The sequence below is a fragment of the Aulonocara sp. 'chitande type north' Nkhata Bay genome, linkage group LG15, assembly GCF_057382095.1.
Source record: "Aulonocara sp. 'chitande type north' Nkhata Bay isolate Kocher_YH1m ecotype deep benthic linkage group LG15, A_spYH_male_GT1.1, whole genome shotgun sequence".
Taxonomy (NCBI): Eukaryota; Metazoa; Chordata; class Actinopteri; order Cichliformes; family Cichlidae; genus Aulonocara; species Aulonocara sp. 'chitande type north' Nkhata Bay.
This window is the reverse complement of record NC_141358.1, coordinates 18,733,413-18,753,489: the sequence shown is the minus strand read 5'-3', so window position 1 is coordinate 18,753,489 and position 20,077 is coordinate 18,733,413. Positions and strand designations below refer to the sequence as shown.

The window sequence follows — 20,077 nt, the reverse complement described above, 5'->3', positions numbered from 1 at the left end:
ATTGAAAATAACAACCTTCTCGTGACTATACTGGTTCTGGCTGAACTGAACATTTTGTACTTTTGAATGTTTGTTCCAAAGAAAACAAGACATCAACTTTCCTAGGAACCTGTCCAGGAAATGTGACGGGTATTTTTCAGTATTTTTGAGATTGTTACATAGAATAATAAATCATTTAACTGAAACTAAACAAATACATAGCCAAAGTTTATTTTTAAGACTGCTGCCTTATCAAAATCGGCCTATCATGAATATTTTTTTTTTATGATTTTTGATGTTGTAGCACAGATGGATGTTCAGATTAAAGATAACTGAAGTCCTTATCTCAGGCACACAGCTTTGGCTTGCACTGTGTGTTTATGAGGGGCAGCCAATGAGAATAAAAGTGGCCTAAAGGAGGAGAAGCTGAAATAACTCATTTCAGACATGGAACAAAAAGGGAGGGGGGGTGCACCAAGACCCAGTACATGATAAACAAGGACCACTGAACCACAGCCCCTCTGGTTGAAATACCCAAAGGCAATACACATAATTTGACAAATGACAGCAATATGTCGGTGTTCAGGAAGTCCACACCCGACAGATGTACCTGGATGTCCCTGTACGTAAGCAGCAAATTGATGACGACATCAACTGAAAGGCACTCCACGTTGTCCAGCCGCTGCTGGATTCGGCTCAGCTCTGCAGCCAGTTCCAAGCCAGTGTAAAGCTCCCGGGCTCTACGGATCTCATTCAGAATCGTCTCACGGAAATACTGGCTGGAAGACACGAATACAAACAAACATGCATTTATAGAAGGAGAAGATTGGCTTGCATGTATATGATCGACAAATAGCAATACAAAAATTTAGCAAAAAAATGTTTTGCATACTTTAGGATCTGCTCCTTCAACTCTAACACAATTGGACTTACTTCTTTCCCTGCATTCTCACACTGTTTTGCATAATTTCAGATCATTCCCCAGTGAGACACGAGCTATTTTCATCTCATATAAGTCATAAATTATTCACTGACAGATGAAGGGACCAATAAACCTGATAACTTCAGATATTAGTTTGATGGATTTAAAAGCAGAGCAGACAATTAAGACAGTTAATTAGCTTAAAGCAGAATTACTACCAGCAACCATATTCTTAAGCTCTTAGTTGTTCTTGAAAAAACACTAAGGGATGAGCAAAAGAATATTAAAATACGTGAGGCGGTTCAGGTGCTTCCCATATGGAAACGAAATAGTAAAAACGTGTAAAAGACTTGCATAAGATGTGGCCTACTTCATATAGTGAATCATATAAGGCTTAAATGATTTACTCATGAAAGTGGCCACTTTCTCATTACTTTCATATATTGTTTTAATAAGTATCCAAAACATACAAGTTTCATTTATAGAATTTTTCAAAGGATCTTATATATGTTTTCACTCTTGTATGCTTTTCATACAAGTTTCACACAAGACAGATACAAACTTTATAAGATTTATATTTACCTTTTCCATATGGGTTAGCAAAAGCCTGTCTGTAGGATCTTTTAGATTTTCACCTTTAAAACCGCAAAACTGAAAACCTTCAGAAATCCTGTGAATTTGGACCATCTAAATTCAGTTAATTAGTATTTTCCAGTTGCAAATTGTGTCTTTTTTAATGCTGAATTTCTTTGGCTGTTTAATCAGCAGTTTGCAAAGGATAACCTTCTCATAATCGTCTCATTTTGATTGTGGAAAAACCATGTGTACTGGCATTAAAACTCAAAAGACTGATGCAGATTATTGTCACTCCCCAGCCTCTTGTATGCTGAACGTAGTGTACTCTAGCTTAAAATGATAATATTAAGACCTAAATGCCAAATAATGACACAGTCTACACTCTCTATTCACATAATTAAGCCTTATACACAATTTTGAAAAGACCCATGCAGTGACAAGGATTTGCTGCCATAACCCCGAGCCAATCCTGGGGGTCAACCCTGCTTGCAGGGAGTGATTAAAGCATAAATAATAACCCAATACAAGCTCTGTTATTAAATAGTAAATGTGTTTAATATGAACAGGCCGGCTAATATTTTCCTGTTTAGGTTGTTTTTCATAAAATATGAATAACAAATCATGTATTCGCATATTATGATCTGCTGCAGATGATCAGTTGGGTGTGTCCTTGCTGGAAGGAGCAATTTTAAAGACATAAATACATATATTTGCTTCATGTGAGACGGCTCTTGTAATTCAGTAAGCTTATCTGTCTTCTTGAGACTTCAAAACATGGTCTCGACTTCAATATACACCAAAAACAATATAGTGCAAACACTGAATTACAACTGTAGGATCTTCATACTTTCCTTTATGCCTATCTCCAGGAGACACAGCCTTCATCAATCTACATGATTTTCTTTTCTGCCTGTAAAACCTGAGTCACTATTCCTGGAGATGGACTAGAAATGACTGGCTGCTGTATCGCCTATTGGCAAGAAGGCCTAAAATATTACCCCAGCAACTGAGCCAAACAAATGTGTTTTTTTCTTCTTCTCTGGTTTCAAAATGTAAATTACCACGTAAGTAAGGCTGAAGGATCCACGCACAAAAACAATTAGAACAAGTAAAAATAGGATGAGTGGGATAATAAAATAAATGCCTGGTGTGTTGAAAAACTTCTAACAGAGCTGCTCAAATATAAACATAATGTTAAAATGCTAAAAATGGTAATGCTACAACAGCTCCTTCCTATTTGTGAATGTTCACCTTAAGTTGCATACAGTATAATGTAATTTATGTAATGAAGCAATCATTTGGGCACTGCTTACCATTATGAAAACATATCACAGAGTCATATTGTGGGCATTTCCCATGCATATTATGACTCTGTGATAAACAATAGTGATCTTACAGTGCTTTCAGAGGATCATCTTGTCAGGAGCTTTAAATAGATTTTCTTTCTCTTTTGCTTCCTTTTTCTCAAACCCATTGCTGTACTGTCAGTATGTCCTTCATTTAGTAACACTAGACAACCTAAATATAAAGCTCTCAATACGTTCACTAAGACTATTTGTCTCAGCAAAGCCAAAATGCATTAAGGTTCAAATCTCTTCTGTTTCAATGTGTAGAGTTTACAAAACAGAAACTTTGAATTTTTACAAAAACAAAAAGGAAAATTGTTACAGGAAGCAAAGTAAATACAGAAATAGCTAAAGCTAAAGCAGAAACTATATTTGCTGTATTGCATTTAGCCTAGCTGAAAAACTGTGCACACTCTGATGAAACATGTCCTAACAGCTAACTTCAGATTGTTATTCCACACAGCATGCTGTTAATGTCACTTCTAGCAAAGCTCTTGTTGTTAATCTTAGATTAAACTACTGTCCAATTTGCAAATTATAGATTAATTTCTGTATACTGTAACAACAGACAAATTACTCTGTAACAATTCTGTGTAAAATCTGCCACAATATCTGCCATATTGTGCAAATAAGCAGGCTGTTAGTACTGACACTGCAATTTCACCTGCATTTTCCTCTAAAAGTTGTTTTAATGATGTAATTATTGTTTATACTGCATAAATAACCTGGTGCTGAATGCCCAGAAGACAGTGGAGATTATTGTGGACTTCAGGAAGCACACAGCCCCACTCCCCCCCATCATCCTGACTGACACCCCCATCACCTCTGTGGACTCATTCCGCTTCCTGGGTACCACCATCACCCAGGACCTGAAGTGGGAGCCCACCATCACCTCCGTCATCAAGAAAGCCCAGCAGAGGATGTACTTCCTGAGGCAGCTGAAGAAATTCAACCTGCCAACACGGACGATGATGCAATTCTACACTGCAATCATCGAGTCCATCCTCACCTCCTCCATCACCGTGTGGTACGCTGGAGCCACTATCAGGGACAAACAGAGACTGCAGCGTGTTGTGCGCTCTGCTGAGAAGGTGATTGGCTGCAGACTCCCATCTCTGCAGGACCTGTACACCTCCAGGACTCTGCGGCGTGCAGCCCGGATCTCAGCTGACCCTTCTCACCCTGGACACAGTCTGTTTGACCTGCTCCCCTCAGGCAGGAGGCTCCGGTCCATTCGCACCAGAACCTCTCGCCACAAGAACAGTTTCTTCCCCTCTGCTGTTGGACACATGAACAATAACCACATGACTGTCCCCGCCACTAACACATGACCCTACGCTGTGTCACTGCATCATTTCATGTCTGGCACTGATCACCACCTGCACTCATGTATATATCTTTCTACGTAGCACTCATAATTCTTATTCTCATGTATATATCTCATGTATATCTCATGCACATATCTTTCTTTCTACATAGCACTTTAATTCTTATTGTCTGCACTGAAGCACCGCAGCAATTTCCTAATGTTGTAAACCTCAACATCTGGCAATAAACCCATTCTGATTCTGATTCTGATTCTAAATGTGGTGTAGTTGAGAGACCTGGAAGAGACATCGAGAATCTTTTCATGAAGAACCGACGGTGCCAAATATGTAAATTAATATAGTATATGTTACCCATTTCAGCATAATAAAATCTGTATAAATGCCCAGTGGCATGATACGAAGCGAGGGAATATATGTGTTCAAAGTTTTGACCAGTACATGTAAAAAGGTCATAACAAGAAACTGGCTAAAACGTAATCCTCCAAGGACAGCTCAGCGGCTGGACATGTAGCAGAAGATTTATATTCCATGGAAAACAGACTCATTCGTTAAGGGTTAAAGCAAGCATGCATAGAAAACTATGGACCAAAGAGTCTGTTCAAAAGTCAAAACGCGTGTCAAATCTTTGTAAAAGTACTGATACTATTTTATGTCATGTTATATTTTTGGACATATATTTTATGAGAATCCACCATGGCTGGTGCAACCTTTCTGGAACAAGAGTTTTATCTTTGTGTTGCTCGTTTTTACGGCTCATAAATAATGAAAAAAAACAAAACAAAACAGGTTATTGCCCCCTACCACACCACTGCTGCACCACAGTCATGCACTGACACACAAAAACCCCCCAACAATATTTCAAAATGACAGGCAGTCGATTTTGCAAACTCAGGTGCAAACAAATCGGCTATTGCACGCTTGTTTGCACCTGAGTTTGCACCAAAGGAGTAGCAAACTTGTCCCAGTCGGCACCAGTGCAGTACTTTCAGAAGCTGCATTTTTAGGTCATAAGCAATGTCTTAACTAGGCCTAACACAGCTATCACAGTATTTCTGTGTTTGCTGTGCAGGAAAATCTAGCTTTTATCATTAGTCCTTTGTAGAGCATTACTGACGTCATAACCCGGGTGTTTCTATTGTTTAGCATCCCCGCTTGTACGCTATTATTGCTGAAATATCTGGATTGCCTCAATAGGAAGTTTAATTTCACTTAATACAGTTTATATTTCTATTACAGCTGTCAGATATAAAGCGGATATAAATAAGCAAAATATACTTACTGGGAGTTGGCTTGCGACACTTTGAGGAGCTGGATGAAGCGGTCCAGCAGAGGCATGCAGATGGGACCCAGCAGCATCTCGAAGCTGGGCTGCATCAGCTCGGTCAGGCCCTTCATCAGGCTGCCCTCACAGCAGTACACCTTATTCTGAGGTGTCACCATGTACGGGATGAAGGTGTAGTTAGCTGAGCATGTCTGTTAAGAGAGGAAACAAAGTTCTGGATATCAGATATCAGCACATTTAAACATCTGTGAAATTTCTTTTTGTATGAAATTGTAATATTTGCCCAAAATATGTGTATTGTTTTTGTTTTTTTTTAAATCATAAACCATACTCAGTAGTCTTTTAAATTATATCTATAATTTACTTTTAATTTACTTTTCACCAATTTAAAAGACTGATGTGAGCACTCAAGGTAAAGTTTCTGCAAACAAACATCTATTTCGATAAGTTAGGCTTAGTAGCTTTATGACAATATATGAAACTATAAATCAATCCATTTTCTTCTCCTTATCCAATTCAGGGTCATGGGAACGGGGGATGCTTGAGCTTATCCCAGATGCCATGGAGAAGGAGGTAGGGGTAGACCCTGGATTCAACCCAAAACCTTCTTGCTGTGAGGCAACAATGCTAACCACTGTGCTGCCATTATATGAAACTATATGTATGCAACTATATTTGTAACATTTACAGACTATAATGTTAAATTTATACTAAACTATGTGTAGATACAGCATCAGATTTTTAATGTTTATTATAACATCTTTGCATAAACTGTAATAATAAATAATAAACAATAAAACCATCTTCAACTTTGTTCTTTCTATCCGTTTTGTCGCATTTATGCAAAATAGGAGCTGGGCGCTAAAGTCTCAAACCTTAGCTTTACTAAAGTGTACAAAAAAGATAGTAAATGAGGTTTACTATCTATCTGAATATATAGCTTCATTTAAAAACTAACGTATCGAAATTGTTCAATAAACTCAACTTCCGGATGATTTCAGTGACCTGTGCAATGAAACATTACATTGTATAGGGAGGAAGCAGATTGCCTGGGGGGGAAGTCTGCAGTAATTTCCCCTATTTGAAATGGTTTCGGGTAATTACATGAACCTTAATCTCCGATCTCCCTATTCACACAATAGTGTTTATGTAGCACTGTCTTCAGTGAACTAGTCTAAACAGGCAGCAGAGGAAGGTGAGATATGCAACAGCTTCATTAGGAGGTGCTGTCTTATAACCACAAACACTTACAGCACCTCATTTTCAAATGTCACTCGCTCAAGCAGCCTAGTGCACAAGAAAAATCGAGCAGCAGCAGCAGCTGAAGTCTCCCTGCTCACCTGCTGCAAAGCTCTACACTGTTCTTTGCTCCAGCTGTGCCATTATGGAGTAATTGTGTTTCAAGTCTGTTTCAGGTTTGGCCGCACTAGTAGCATTTAAGGCCTTTTTCTTTATTCACTTAGCTTTAATACTCGACAGCCGTTATTGTGTATCTGTATTTGCTTTTTTAACTTGACATTATCTACACCGCATTCTTGATGTTTCTGTCGCGGCGGCCCACCACTGCTGAATAAACAAAGACGAAACACATGCGTGCGGTGTCTACAGACAGAGGAGAGAGAAAGAGCGAGAAAGAGGCAGGAAATCCACAATTAATATCCTCAAGAAACAGCACAAGTCCTGTCAAGAAGAGCTATTCTCAGAGTGTGAGATATGTGGTGAAACAACACGAGCATCTGAAGGCGGTTGGGCTGCAACCCAGCTGCATCCTGATGACTTTAATAATCTATCATGCTTTCGGTTTTTCAGCAACCTCGAAAATACACTGCTGCTGCTGCTTTCAGTGCCAAAAAAAAGGAAGTAAGAGGAACATGTGGCATTGAAGCAATGAAAGCCAACCGAAGATAACTACTTCCTCCTGTACAACTGTGGTTCATGACATCACCAGTAACTGCAGCGGCAGTGTGCGCCTTTCAAAACAAAAAAAAGACTGTGACCCCTATTTCTTTTACGTGTAACCAGACAGGTTGCAAAATGCTGATGCTATATTTAGCTTCTTTGTGCGATTCATGCTGTCATGGGGCTCACATGACAGATTTGTTTTCACACGCTGATGCATATTTCAGTGCGGCAGCAGCTGCGGGTTATTTGAAGCTAACCTCCAGTAGTTCTTTACAGGTAGCAGGTTTCCGAGCTGATACACATGTGACAACTCTGGCTGATGAATCCAAAGAATAAGCCAGGTATTTACAGAGTGAGTCATCTGTTTAGTCAGTCTTGCCAAAGATCCATCTGCTCATCTTCACTTTCAGCATCAATGTTCTCGAGCAGCCTACTCACTCACCTTCACAGAGCCTGTTTACACTCCTTTAAAATGTGTTTTGGACAAGTGGACTAAAGCACTAAACACAACCTGCATTGCTCCTGAGGTGTTGCGGGGCACATTTGGTCTCTGTATGCTTTTAAATGTAAATCATAATTTGTCCTGAACTATTCCTAAGCAGGACAAAAGATAACATGTCACGGTGTCCATTCTTGCCTGCAGCTCATGAAGCATTTTGCTAAAAAATATGGAGCCTTGCTGGCAACAGACCTAGCTTTTAACCTTTGTTGTAAATGATAATCAATAACTGAACATGAATATAGGAGAATATCTTGGAGACACATGTGTAAACAACCATTCACTCCAGTCAACAGTCTCCATGGATGTTGTTTTGTGGGTTAAAACCAGCCATCTGGTCAGTCTAGTCAAATCCCATTGCAATGTGAACCAAGTACTACCTAATTTAACCAACAATCAATGCACTTTCAGTCTGAATAATGTCTTAATGTTAAGCAGACATTAAAAGTAAGAATTGTTTCAAAAATTCAAATCAATGTCTTTAAAAATTATATTGATATTTAATTTAGATGGGAAATGGTTGCAATGATGCAAACATTTGTTTGTGTGAGCTTCCAGAAAGTTGAAACCACTGTTCCCAGATTCTGGCAGGTCACCGTGGTGCTGTGGTTAGCACTGCTGCCTCATAAGAAGAAGTTTCTGTTTGCAGGTCGTTTGTAAGCTTTCAACGACCTGACAGAACATCTTTTCACGTTTCACTTTTCAACCAAATCTTGATGATGCTAAGATATCTGGCGAAGTTGTAAATGGGCTGTCCCACTCTGATCCAATAGCCAGAGATACAGTTAAAAACTGAGTCGAAACAGGGTAATCGACACACACGCCTATGCTCCTATGGGCAGCAAATGCAGATAGAAATAAGTGGGGAAAGTAAATGAAAGTGTAGTGACACAGAGGGACATTTGTGTATGTAATTACAGTCATGGGGCGATCGTGGCTCAAGAGTTGGGCATTCGTCTTGTAATCGGAAGGTTGCCGGTTCGAGCCCCGGCTCCGACAATCTCGGTCATTGTATCCTTGGGCAAGACACTTCATCCATTGCCTACTGGTGGTGGCCGGTGGCGCCAGTGTCCGGCAGCCTCGCCTCTGTCAGTGCGCCCCAGGGTGGCTGTGGCTACAATGTAGCTTGCCATCACCAGTGTGTGAATGGGTGGATGACTGGATATGTAAAGCGCTTTGGGGTCCTTAGGGACTAGTAAAGCGCTATATAAATACAGGCCATTTACCATTTTTATTTTAATTGAACATACACAATGAAGCTAATTACCTGGATTTCAGTTATAATGGTAGTGAGCTACACACACAGTTACGGACAAGTAGGAGCACATGCTTTTCTCTGATGAGAATAATCAGACATATCTGCAGCTGCAGAGTGTATTTTAAAGCAGTCACAAAAAAAAAGAAATGTATTTGCAGCACTACAGAGGGAAGATCAACCTTCTGCTTCCTAAACAATAACAATATATGCAATCAGGACCTTAAACCAAAGATCTTCTTGGGTTTAGGGAAATTTGAACTGCTTCTGCTAACTCCAGGTGAGTGTTACTGTTACAATGCTTCCATTCGCTCTCACCACTGTATTGTTTTTCGGCTTAACAAGCAGCTGTTTCCAGTCAAAGTTCTTTTTACACTGTACACAACACCAGATAACTACTGGGTTAAAGAGTAGCAGATAAACAAAGGGGCGAATACAGCAGGTAAAAACCGTGATACTTCCCTCGGGCAATTGAGAAGACTAAAAACAGAGGGGCTACTGGCGTTTCATCAGATAGCTTCTAAGACTTTAAGTAAATGATAACGGCGCTCTATAATGAGGTCACTGGGCAGCTCGGTGACGCATGTTCTCTCTGTGTCTGTGGGGTTCTCCCTAGGTACTCTGGCTTTCTATCGCCGTCCAAAGACATGCTTTGGACTTAATCCTAAACTGCTTGTATGTGTGAATCAGAGTGTGAATGGCTGTCTGTCTCTCAGTATCAGCCCTGCAATACACTGGTGAGCTGTCCACCCCTGACAGCCAGATTAGGCTCCAGGCCATGTGACCCTAAACTGGTTTGGTGGAGGAAAATAGATGGATGAATGGATGTGTAATTATTCTTTTTCTTTGAATTCTTTCAAAAATAAAAAAATGAAGCAAAAATCTGATGCTGTGATAGCCGTAGCTAACAAGTTCATGATTGTCATACAGAAGAATCAGGAAGGTACAGCACATGGAACCTCACTCGGTTCGTTTGTGAGCCTTCGGTTTCACTAGATTAACAAACAGCTTATTATTAGCAACATGTTGAATAAACCCGGTTCATCAGATAAACAAAGAATGGATAAACAAGTTGAAAGGAATGGTTTGTTATGTTTCACATGCAGCCCTGGTTATTTAAATACTTGCGTTTGAATCATTAGTTCACTGCAGTTCCAAGGTGGCAATGCTGAGTGTTTGCTTAGATCATTATATTCCTTATATCATAGAAAGAAATGCCATGTGGATATGTTAACAAAGTCTTGGCTGAAAGTCTGGAACTTTTTGGGAATGAAAGAGAATAAGGAAGACATAAAATTGCTATTAATTATGGTGTTTGCAGGGGGAAAAAACATCTGTAATAACATTAAATTGAAGGGAAAGAATGATCAAAAAGTCCAGTATTGCAATTTAAATGCACTTTTACCTGCACAGATGGCTAGTTAAGAGCCTGTGCACTGGTGCAGAGTGCATTTAAGTGCATTAATACAAGCAGGAAAGAGAAAGAACAAAGACAGTAAGTACACATAAGGGAGATCAGTAAGCTCACACTCTCATACTGTGAGTGATAATCAGCTCTCCTCTTGGTACGAGTCAGTGTCAGAGAACAGTACATTTCATGTAGCTCTCCTTTCACTGTGAAAGCCACTTAGGAGAGCCTTTTATCTGACTGCTGAACATGGACTACCGACCGCATCTGTGTTATTGACACAATTAGCGCGCAATTTAGAAATGCAAGTCAATCCGAATCAGTTCATCATTTTTAAGATGACAAACATTCTTTACCTTTGGTCTCTGAAATAAGAGATTTTGCAGCTTATCTGTGCTGCGAAAGCACATTCAGTGGTTGATAAGACAAGAAAAGTTGTACATATTAATACATTGTAACAAGGCTCATGGGTCTGCAGAGAAACTTCAAAAACAAAAACAACAATCTTTGCATGTCTGCTAAAAAGGCTTTACTTAAAACATATGGTACAGTGGGTGACTCTATATTGATCTACTAATTTTAGGAACTACAGTATGATATGCAAAGGACAGGATTTCCTTAGCTTTAAGGCAGCACCTTATTTGAATACTGCACTTTTTGCAAGTCAAATTCTCAAAATGCTTGTGCCTTTTTATGCAGATTGTGGCACTGCAGTCACTGTAACTCTCAAAGCAGCTGTTGTCTGAGACGTACATCTTGAAAGTGGAAGGGAAGATGTTTTCATTTTACATGAAATCAAATATTTATCACAGCTTCGAAACAAAAGTGGGCTGTGCAAAAGAAAGCCTTTACAATAGCGAAAAGAGAGACATAAGGCAACAGGACACTGTGCTCCCTGCGCGCTGTAAAAAGCATATTCTTTGCACTACACAATGTGTGTAATGTGTGAGCAATGAGTGAGTAATGTGTGAAAGGCAACGGGAAAAGAAAGAAATGCCTCGTGTACTTACAGTGTTCTTCTGGCAAATTATCTCCTGAAAGAAGAAAAGAGAGAAATCCATTTAGAAATTCATCATTAGCATTTTCTCCGAGGCAATTTAAGTTAGATACGATGTTACTGAATGACACTTCAATTCAGTACACCATACCTGAGCTACAAACACTTTGTGAGGACGACTTGTATTTGTGGATATTTGTTGATTTCCCAACAGCTGATTAATATTTCTAGTAAACCGTGATGACCTATAGGATGACTTTAGATGAAACAATTACTTGTTTGTACATGGAGAAGTATATGGCAGTGAAAGGAAGCATAATCAACAAGTGTACACTGAGACTTAGTATATATACAGGGAGTGCAGAATTATTAGGCAAATGTTGTCCTACTCCAAGCTGTATAGGCTCAAAAGCCTACTACCAATTAAGCATATTAGGTGATGTGCATCTCTGTAATGAGAAGGGGTGTGGTCTAATGACATCAACACCCTATATCAGGTGTGCATAATTATTAGGCAACTTCCTTTCCTTTGGCAAAATGGGTCAAAAGAAGGACTTGACAGGCTCAGAAAAGTCAAAAATAGTGAGATATCTTGCAGAGGGATGCAGCAGTCTCAAAATTGCAAAGCTTCTGAAGCGTGATCATCGAACAATCAAGCGTTTCATTCAAAATAGTCAACAGGGTCGCAAGAAGCGTGTGGAAAAACCAAGGCACAAAATAACTGCCCATGAACTGAGAAAAGTCAAGCGTGCAGCTGCCAAGATGCCACTTGCCACCAGTTTGGCCATATTTCAGAGCTGCAACATCACTGGAGTGCCCAAAAGCACAAGGTGTGCAATACTCAGAGACATGGCCAAGGTAAGAAAGGCTGAAAGACGACCACCACTGAACAAGACACACAAGCTGAAACGTCAAGACTGGGCCAAGAAATATCTCAAGACTGGTTTTTCTAAGGTTTTATGGACTGATGAAATGAGAGTGAGTCTTGATGGGCCAGATGGATGGGCCCGTGGCTGGATTGGTAAAGGGCAGAGAGCTCCAGTCCGACTCAGACGCCAGCAAGGTGGAGGTGGAGTACTGGTTTGAGCTGGTATCATCAAAGATGAGCTTGTGGGGCCTTTTCGGGTTGAGGATGGAGTCAAGCTCAACTCCCAGTCCTACTGCCAGTTTCTGGAAGACACCTTCTTCAAGCAGTGATCACGGAAGAAGTCTGCATCCTTCAAGAAAAACATGATTTTCATGCAGGACAATGCTCCATCACACGTGTCCAAGTACTCCACAGCGTGGCTGGCAAGAAAGGGTATAAAAGAAGAAAAACTAATGACATGGCCTCCTTGTTCACCTGATCTGAACCCCATTGAGAACCTGTGGTCCATCATCAAATGTGAGATTTACAAGGAGGGAAAACAGTACACCTCTCTGAACAGTGTCTGGGAGGCTGTGGTTGCTGCTGCACGCAATGTTGATGGTGAACAGATCAAAACACTGACAGAATCCATGGATGGCAGGCTTTTGAGTGTCCTTGCAAAGAAAGGTGGCTATATTGGTCGCTGATTTGTTTTTGTTTTGTTTTTGAATGTCAGAAATGTATATTTGTGAATGTGGAGATGTTATATTGGTTTCACTGGTAAAAATAAATAATTGAAATGGGTATATATTTGTTTTTTGTTAAGTTGCCTAATAATTATGCACAGTAATAGTCACCTGCACACACAGATATCCCCCTAAAATAGCTCAAACTAAAAACAAACTAAAAACTACTTCCAAAAACATTCAGCTTTGATATTAATGAGTTTTTTGGGTTCATTGAGAACATGGTTGTTGTTCAATAATAAAATTATTCCTCAAAGATACAACTTGCCTAATAATTCTGCACTCCCTGTAGATTTTTTTTAGGATTTTTTTTTCATGATCGCCATTGTTTAAAGAAAAAAACTGAGTATAAAAAAAGCTGCCTTTAAAACAATTTGGTGGCCTGATAGAGATCTGAGGAAACTGCCTAAGTGAATTCTTTCAAAGCATGGTGAGAACAAGTTAACCCACAGCCAGCTAGACGGGTGGGCACCATGGCAGACCACAGAACAAAAAACCCCTCCCAGATACCACCAGGAGCAGGAAAGAACGTCATTTGAAACAATTTTCTTGCCATAAAAAGCAGACATAATACAGCTGTGAATGTCAGCTTTTTATGTTGTGTTTATTTTAAGACACGCCTCCCCTGACTGTGCAGGCTGTGCATTATGGGTCGACTCTACAGTTTGTTTTCTGGCTCATGACCCTTGTCACCACAATACTCCTCCCACTAGACTAACTAAAAGAAAAGCGTCAGTGTTCTTCTGCTGCAAGTTGCCTACAGCAGGCGATTTTAAAATGTGTTCTGCGTGGGCCTCAGACGGTTTGAACCATGCCTTTGTCTGCAGTACAGAAACTACAAGACTCACACCATTGTTACATGCTGAAGTAGTCTGACATTTATGGTAAATAAACACAGCTTTGGTCAATACATATTGCTAGTAGGGATTGAGTAGTATGCACTTTATTGTTACCTGCAAGCACTTTCCAGTGTAAAACTTCCAGTGTATTTAATTATCTAAATTGTTGCTGAGGAATTTGCTGTTGCTTTGTGGTGCTCATAAAAATATTAAAAAATAAATCTCTAAACCTCAGCAGCAATGTGGCTTTCTAAAAATCATAAACAAGACCACAAAAACAAACAAACAACATTTTTTGAGCAATTTTAATCAACACTTGGTTCCATTACTTCAAGTTTATAACAAGAAGCAGTTCAACCTCCTCCAGGCCAGCTCGTCCTTTGGGCATTTTGTATGGAAATTGTACAGTATATTGTATGCAGTCATTTTTTTTTCTTTGTAAATGGACTTTAAGCAGTATGAACTTTTTTGCACGATGACCAGAGTAATACACATCTACATCTTCAGCAATTTGTGATGTGTGTAAAAGTGTGCATTGTGTCCGCAATACCCACCACACTTGTAAGTATCATAGTTTCCAAAGTTATAAGGTCTTTTTAATTTTAGAGCAATAAATCATTAGGTTGACCTCGAAGACCTTGGTGGATGTAAGCCAAATTTTAATGGATTGTTAACGTGACCCCTCTCTACACCCCTACAAAGTTCTAATAGAATTAATTCCAAACTTCTTGAGCACGCTCACAAGCATGCACTCACACAAATGCTACCGAAAACATAACCTCCTTGTTGGAGGTAATTAGCAGCAGAGCTAACTGTAGGAACAACATTAGTGTTTATACCCTATTAACGGTCACTGGCATGAGCGCCATGTCTTGGTTGGACCTGTGCTTCATTCTGCAGGATAGTTGGGCACCTTGTGTTGCCCCTGTCTTTCTCACTGTCTTTCTGCATTAACAATGTCAATGTTAAATAAGTAATCTATTTAAAAATAAATAAAAAATGCAAGGTTTTTATTATAAAATTGGAAAAGTTACCCAAAATTTTCTACCCTTGAATAAAATCCTACACTCAGACCAACACGGTGTTTGAGGGCACAATCTCATTTCTCAAAACAACCGAACAAGAAGGCCGCTAACTGGGTTTTTGGAAGGATTGTCGAAATTGACTTTTAGGGTATAAAATTTTTAGATTTTCAGCTGTGATGCTGCCTGTGCTGAGAGTATTTTTAACAAAGAAGCCTGAGCTGCTCTGAGGCACAAATATATCAGCATATATTGGCTTCTGTTCATGATGGCGGCTTACCTGCAGAGACTGGAGAGCATCAGAGTTAGTGTCGCAGTACAAGATGATGTTGTTGGCCATGCTGAAGCTTTCTCTCACTCCCAGGTGGTAGAAGAGCGAAGGCTGGCGGAAGGCATCTGTCATCTCCACCACAGCTATGTCTGATGATAAAAGAGAGGTGTACGTGTTATAGTGTGGTTCAGGAGTGGAGCACAACTAGCTTTCTTTGGGTTCTGCAAGTACAAGTAAATACACACCATTCTTAGAATATCATAAGCTCTAATAATGCAGTTGCATAGTACAGGCAGAAATATCTTTTACATCCATTACCCAACCAAGGATGTTAATTCACTGCTGTAACAGCCTCCCTCTTCTGTTTTTGACCACATTTTGGAATCTGGCTACAAATATGTGGTCCCATCCATCCATTCCTTTACCTTTTTAGAAATGCCTTAACCCCAACCTTTTTTAAATTTTCTTTGTGAAACAGATTTTAACAATGTTTATTAGAATCTCACGACCAGTTTGGTAACCTAATGTCACAATTTCAACTCAAAAATCAACTGACTGAAAACTCATTGTCTGATAATTGATCAAAGCCATTCAAGCCACCAGTTCTAAATCCACCCGCCACCCCCAATATTGACCCTTATCTGAATAAATCTCATTAAGATGTTATTTGGCTACAACTAAACTGCCCATTGGGGATCTTTAACACCAACTTTGTCTGCTGTTGCTCTGGGAGAGACATGGATACAGCTCAGTGGTTATTAGTGATTGGCACGGCTGTTATTCATGCTGTTATCAGCTACCGATTTGCATGTCAGTGTTAAGTTATCTGCAAGCTGAAAAACAGATATCATGAGATGAAGGTAGCTTTACTCCTTTTTTGTCCAGTACACTCAATAATCAATAATGCACCATCTGCAGTAGGACTCAGCAATACTATCTGGGTCAACAGGTCAAGCAAATATTTCCACTCAAGCAAGCAGGTCATCTAGTAAAGAGTTCCTAAGGTTAATGTCCTGTGCAACAGGCTGTGCTGTTATGCAACTGTAAGCACTGGACTTTCACCAAAGCTCTCACTCACTGGTCGGCCCCTGCAGCGAACAAATCTTTGTATGACGCTGTCAGTTATGGTGGGCATGCAACATTAAACATGCTCATCAGGATTTGGAATAAACATGATGGTGTTTTGCAGACCCACACACGAGGTAGGGTGGTACTACACGTTGTTTCCAAGGTCGCCCTGAGCAACGGATAACAACAAAAGCAAATCAGCCCGATGGCTATGCTCCAGTTATGACAAAAGAGCTCAGAGCTACGGAGATAAAGCTGCACCCTGGTTTTTCATCAACTCCAACTCTCCAACTCTTTTGTGTCAACGAAAACATTACACGGAGCTGAAGAGCAGATATTGTGCGACTCTGATGGTCAAATCTTTTACCTCTAATGGGTCTGTTCAAAAGCTGGGATAGTCCCCCCCTCCACCATCACGACCTTGAATTCGATTTTCAAACTGGTGCTCAAGCTAATGGACCACTACTAGAGGAAATCACAAACACATTCAGTCATTCAGCTCAAGATGCTGTCAGATTATGGGTGGCTCAGTTGTGGAAGAGGAAGCATGACAAGTGGATGACACATCAAAGATTAGTGCTATTATTAATGCTTCCACTGTTTTTTGAAAGATACCAGTTAGTCAAGGTACCATGCAACTGTAGAGACGACTGCTCTCCTTTTAAGTCTACAGTTTAGGAATAGACTACAATCTGAAATGATATCACAGAAATGATGAGTCGGCCTTGACCTTTTCTTTAAGTATTAAAAGCAAATATTTTCAGCGTGGTGACATTACTATAAATTAAAAAAGAATAAATCATACATATGCTTTGAAAGATTTTGTCTCCACTATGTTAAAAAGCTGAGAACAATTAAACGATTACAAAGGCAACAGCCAATTTTGGTGCTGGTATAGCCAGCCGACACCCGTACTGAGACTTCCTGTTCTGTCTGACAGTGATTGTTTACAAATCATCGCCTGATTGATTTTCACCAAATCCAGTCCTTATTTTAGACATGCAATTAAAAAAGGATTGGTTAATACAGCTCACACTATGAGTGGTCTACAAGTAGAAACCAGAAAGTTTCAAATACCAAAAGTCTTTCCACCAGAATCTGTTGATATGTGTTGATGTGCAGAAATCTGAGTACAATCTACAAACTAACTGTGATTCACAGCAGATGATCAGAAACAAGGCTCCGAATGAAAGCTAGTGTTGCTAATGTGCAGTGAAGTGGCAACTTTTAAGATGTAACACCTATAACTGGCAGCTAACTAAGCTCTTATCGCAGCTTCTTGCATTAACATTTTTAAATGCAACATGATTTCTCTTTAAGCGTTATTTTCCCCAGGAAGTAAAACTCCTGAGATACAGTGATAGCGTCCTGGGCCAAGAAGGGCAGCACAAATCCATCATGTTTTCTGAATGGCACAAGAAAATGGAGCTTGTTAAGCTGAAGCAGCTTTACAAAATGCATTGCGTGCAATCAAAGCCACTGACACAACCCAATCTATCAAAGCAAATTACTCAAAGCAAGCAAGTGAAGGCTCATAATTTGAATGTGCAGTTAAACATCAAGCAGCCAACATGACACTTGGGAGAGAAGCCTATCAGAGATTGGCCGATTGCAGCACTGAAGGGGTTTCATCAGGGCCATGCAGCTCCTCGCACTCATCATCAGAACATGCAAATTCAACCAGGAAGCAGGTACTTGTTGGCCTCAAAGGTTCTCATCATTAAACCCTTCGTTCACACCAGGGAAAAAAAAGCCTCATATTTTCATCCCATCAGAGTACCGTAGCCGTAGGACAGCATTTTAAGGCTTCTGTGCAACGATGTGGAATTTCAAGAGGGATTTCTTCTCTGGATGAGCAGCGTCTTCACATCGGGATGCTGCTCGCTGATTAAATGAAACTCATGTTTCGCTCTCTAACTTGCGAGGCAGACGGGGAAGGTACACTTTAATCCTAGCTAAGATTAACAGCCAGTTGTCAGTTCTGCATCCCTGATGCACTCATGCGACTATCACACATAGCATTTAGAACATTCAGACATAATTAAATATTGGTCTATTGGATTTACTCATTGTTAGCAAGACAAATAGGTTGCTCACCACGGCTGATTTTTACACAATCCCAAACAATCCTGGGCATATACATGATAAACGGCTGTTTAGATTCTTCTTCTCTCGACTATGCATACAAGGTGCTGCTGAGTGTCAACATCCAGACGGCACAGGTTGTCTGCTGAATAAAACATAAGCTTGTCTTGTTTTTCCACCTGCAGCAGGCTCCCATCAATATTACATCTGAATGAGATCTTAATGCAAACAGGCCATAAAAATGCAATAGTATAATATAACTCACAGAAATATGAAGCAGCAGTGACTTGGGTGGGATAATTTTGCTTTGCGCTGCTTGGAAATTTCACCTGTTTCACAGAAATGGGTCTGAACAAAAAACATGTTTGCTGTTTGCTACACAGAAGGGCTAAAAAGTGATGAATAACAGCATATGGCGTTCGCATATGATGGAAAAAAAAAAAAAACAGGCCAAAGTGAGTCTTGTTGTGCCCACAGAGTGAGGAAGAGCAATCAATTCTCGTAAATGTTTTGTATTTATAACACTTGACTAGCAGCATATGATGTTGTCAGTGCTTATTTCAGTCTAGTCTAATAATAGAGAACGCACTCTAGGTTTTACTTAGAAGCTGCTTATAATGGCGGTTACAAACTACCCTCTGATTTTAAATTCCAAAAATGAAAGCAACTGTTTGTTTGTGTCCTGCTTGAGCGGTTAAATCTGTCTACTCATGCAAACATTATTTTTTGTGTTCAGTTGGTAACCGATTCAATACTGATAACGTGCAACATCGCAGCAGGGATGTGTTCAGGAGTATTCTTGGGCTAAATTTTGATGTGGGGTGAACACAGTGGGTGGTAACAGTCACCACAGGCACACAACACAATCACTGACTATCCTGTAAATGGTTGGGGCATTGATTACTGCTTGCTCACTGTCATGTCAACGCAGCGCCATAACCATTTATATTGGAACTTGAGGTCTACCTCACTCTCTGCCGTCTTCTTCAACACAGTAAATGTCATTTCTCAGACCCCAACCCAAAAACAAAACACTTCACTGGATTGAAGAAGAGTAGAAGAAGGTAAAAGATAAAACAAAGGGATCGCAGAGGTTTTCTTGGGGAACTCGCTTCTTTAAAAAAAAATTAAAAAAACTGTTAAAGCAATCTCCCTCAGTACCATCTGGTAATTCTTGCTCTGCAGCTTTGATGCTTCACAGAGGTACTTCTTGAGATCTCCAGCCCTGCAGGTCATGCTGCATGTGACAGGTCATAAAACCTGGGAAGTGCACAACAAGCTAGAACAGCAAAGTAAAGCATGCAACAGCTGCAATATCCCATGTTTAAACTGCCTGTAAGCGTTAACGTTCCCTTTTTATCACAATATCTCTCTACATTTGTTGGTCTTACAGGAATGCATTTTAACAGCACAGTCACCTCTTTAAATCCTAATAATCTTCTGAACTTTGACAACAATTAAAAAAGCTTAATATAAGCAAAGTTTGTTTAGAAAAAGCCCATTAGTCTTAAAGGCATGGCACGGCTTACATAAACAAAGCTTGCGTGAAAAAAACTATCTGATTGCATCTTATTCTGTATTGTAAAGCACTTTGTGAATTTTGTTCTTGAAAAGTGATAAATAATAAATAAACCTTCAGTCTGTTCACTGTGGTAGAATCTTCTTGCTATGGTGGAAGACAGAATGTATATTTTTAATAGAAGTT

At 39.8% G+C, this 20,077-nt stretch overlaps 1 protein-coding gene across 1 annotated transcript in view; it reads right to left on the bottom strand.

Annotated features, from left to right (window-relative positions):
* The window catches only part of map3k5 (mitogen-activated protein kinase kinase kinase 5), an 86,981-nt gene that overhangs the window by 48,555 nt on the left and 18,349 nt on the right, over positions 1 to 20,077 (bottom strand). Inside the window, exons 2-5 of the mRNA XM_086264799.1 lie at positions 15,229 to 15,368; positions 11,508 to 11,531; positions 5,431 to 5,624; positions 590 to 758 (exon numbers count right to left, since the gene is read on the bottom strand). Of these exons, the coding sequence (XP_086120925.1) occupies positions 590 to 758; positions 5,431 to 5,624; positions 11,508 to 11,531; positions 15,229 to 15,368 (527 nt within the window). The remainder of the gene's footprint in view (positions 1 to 589; positions 759 to 5,430; positions 5,625 to 11,507; positions 11,532 to 15,228; positions 15,369 to 20,077) is intronic.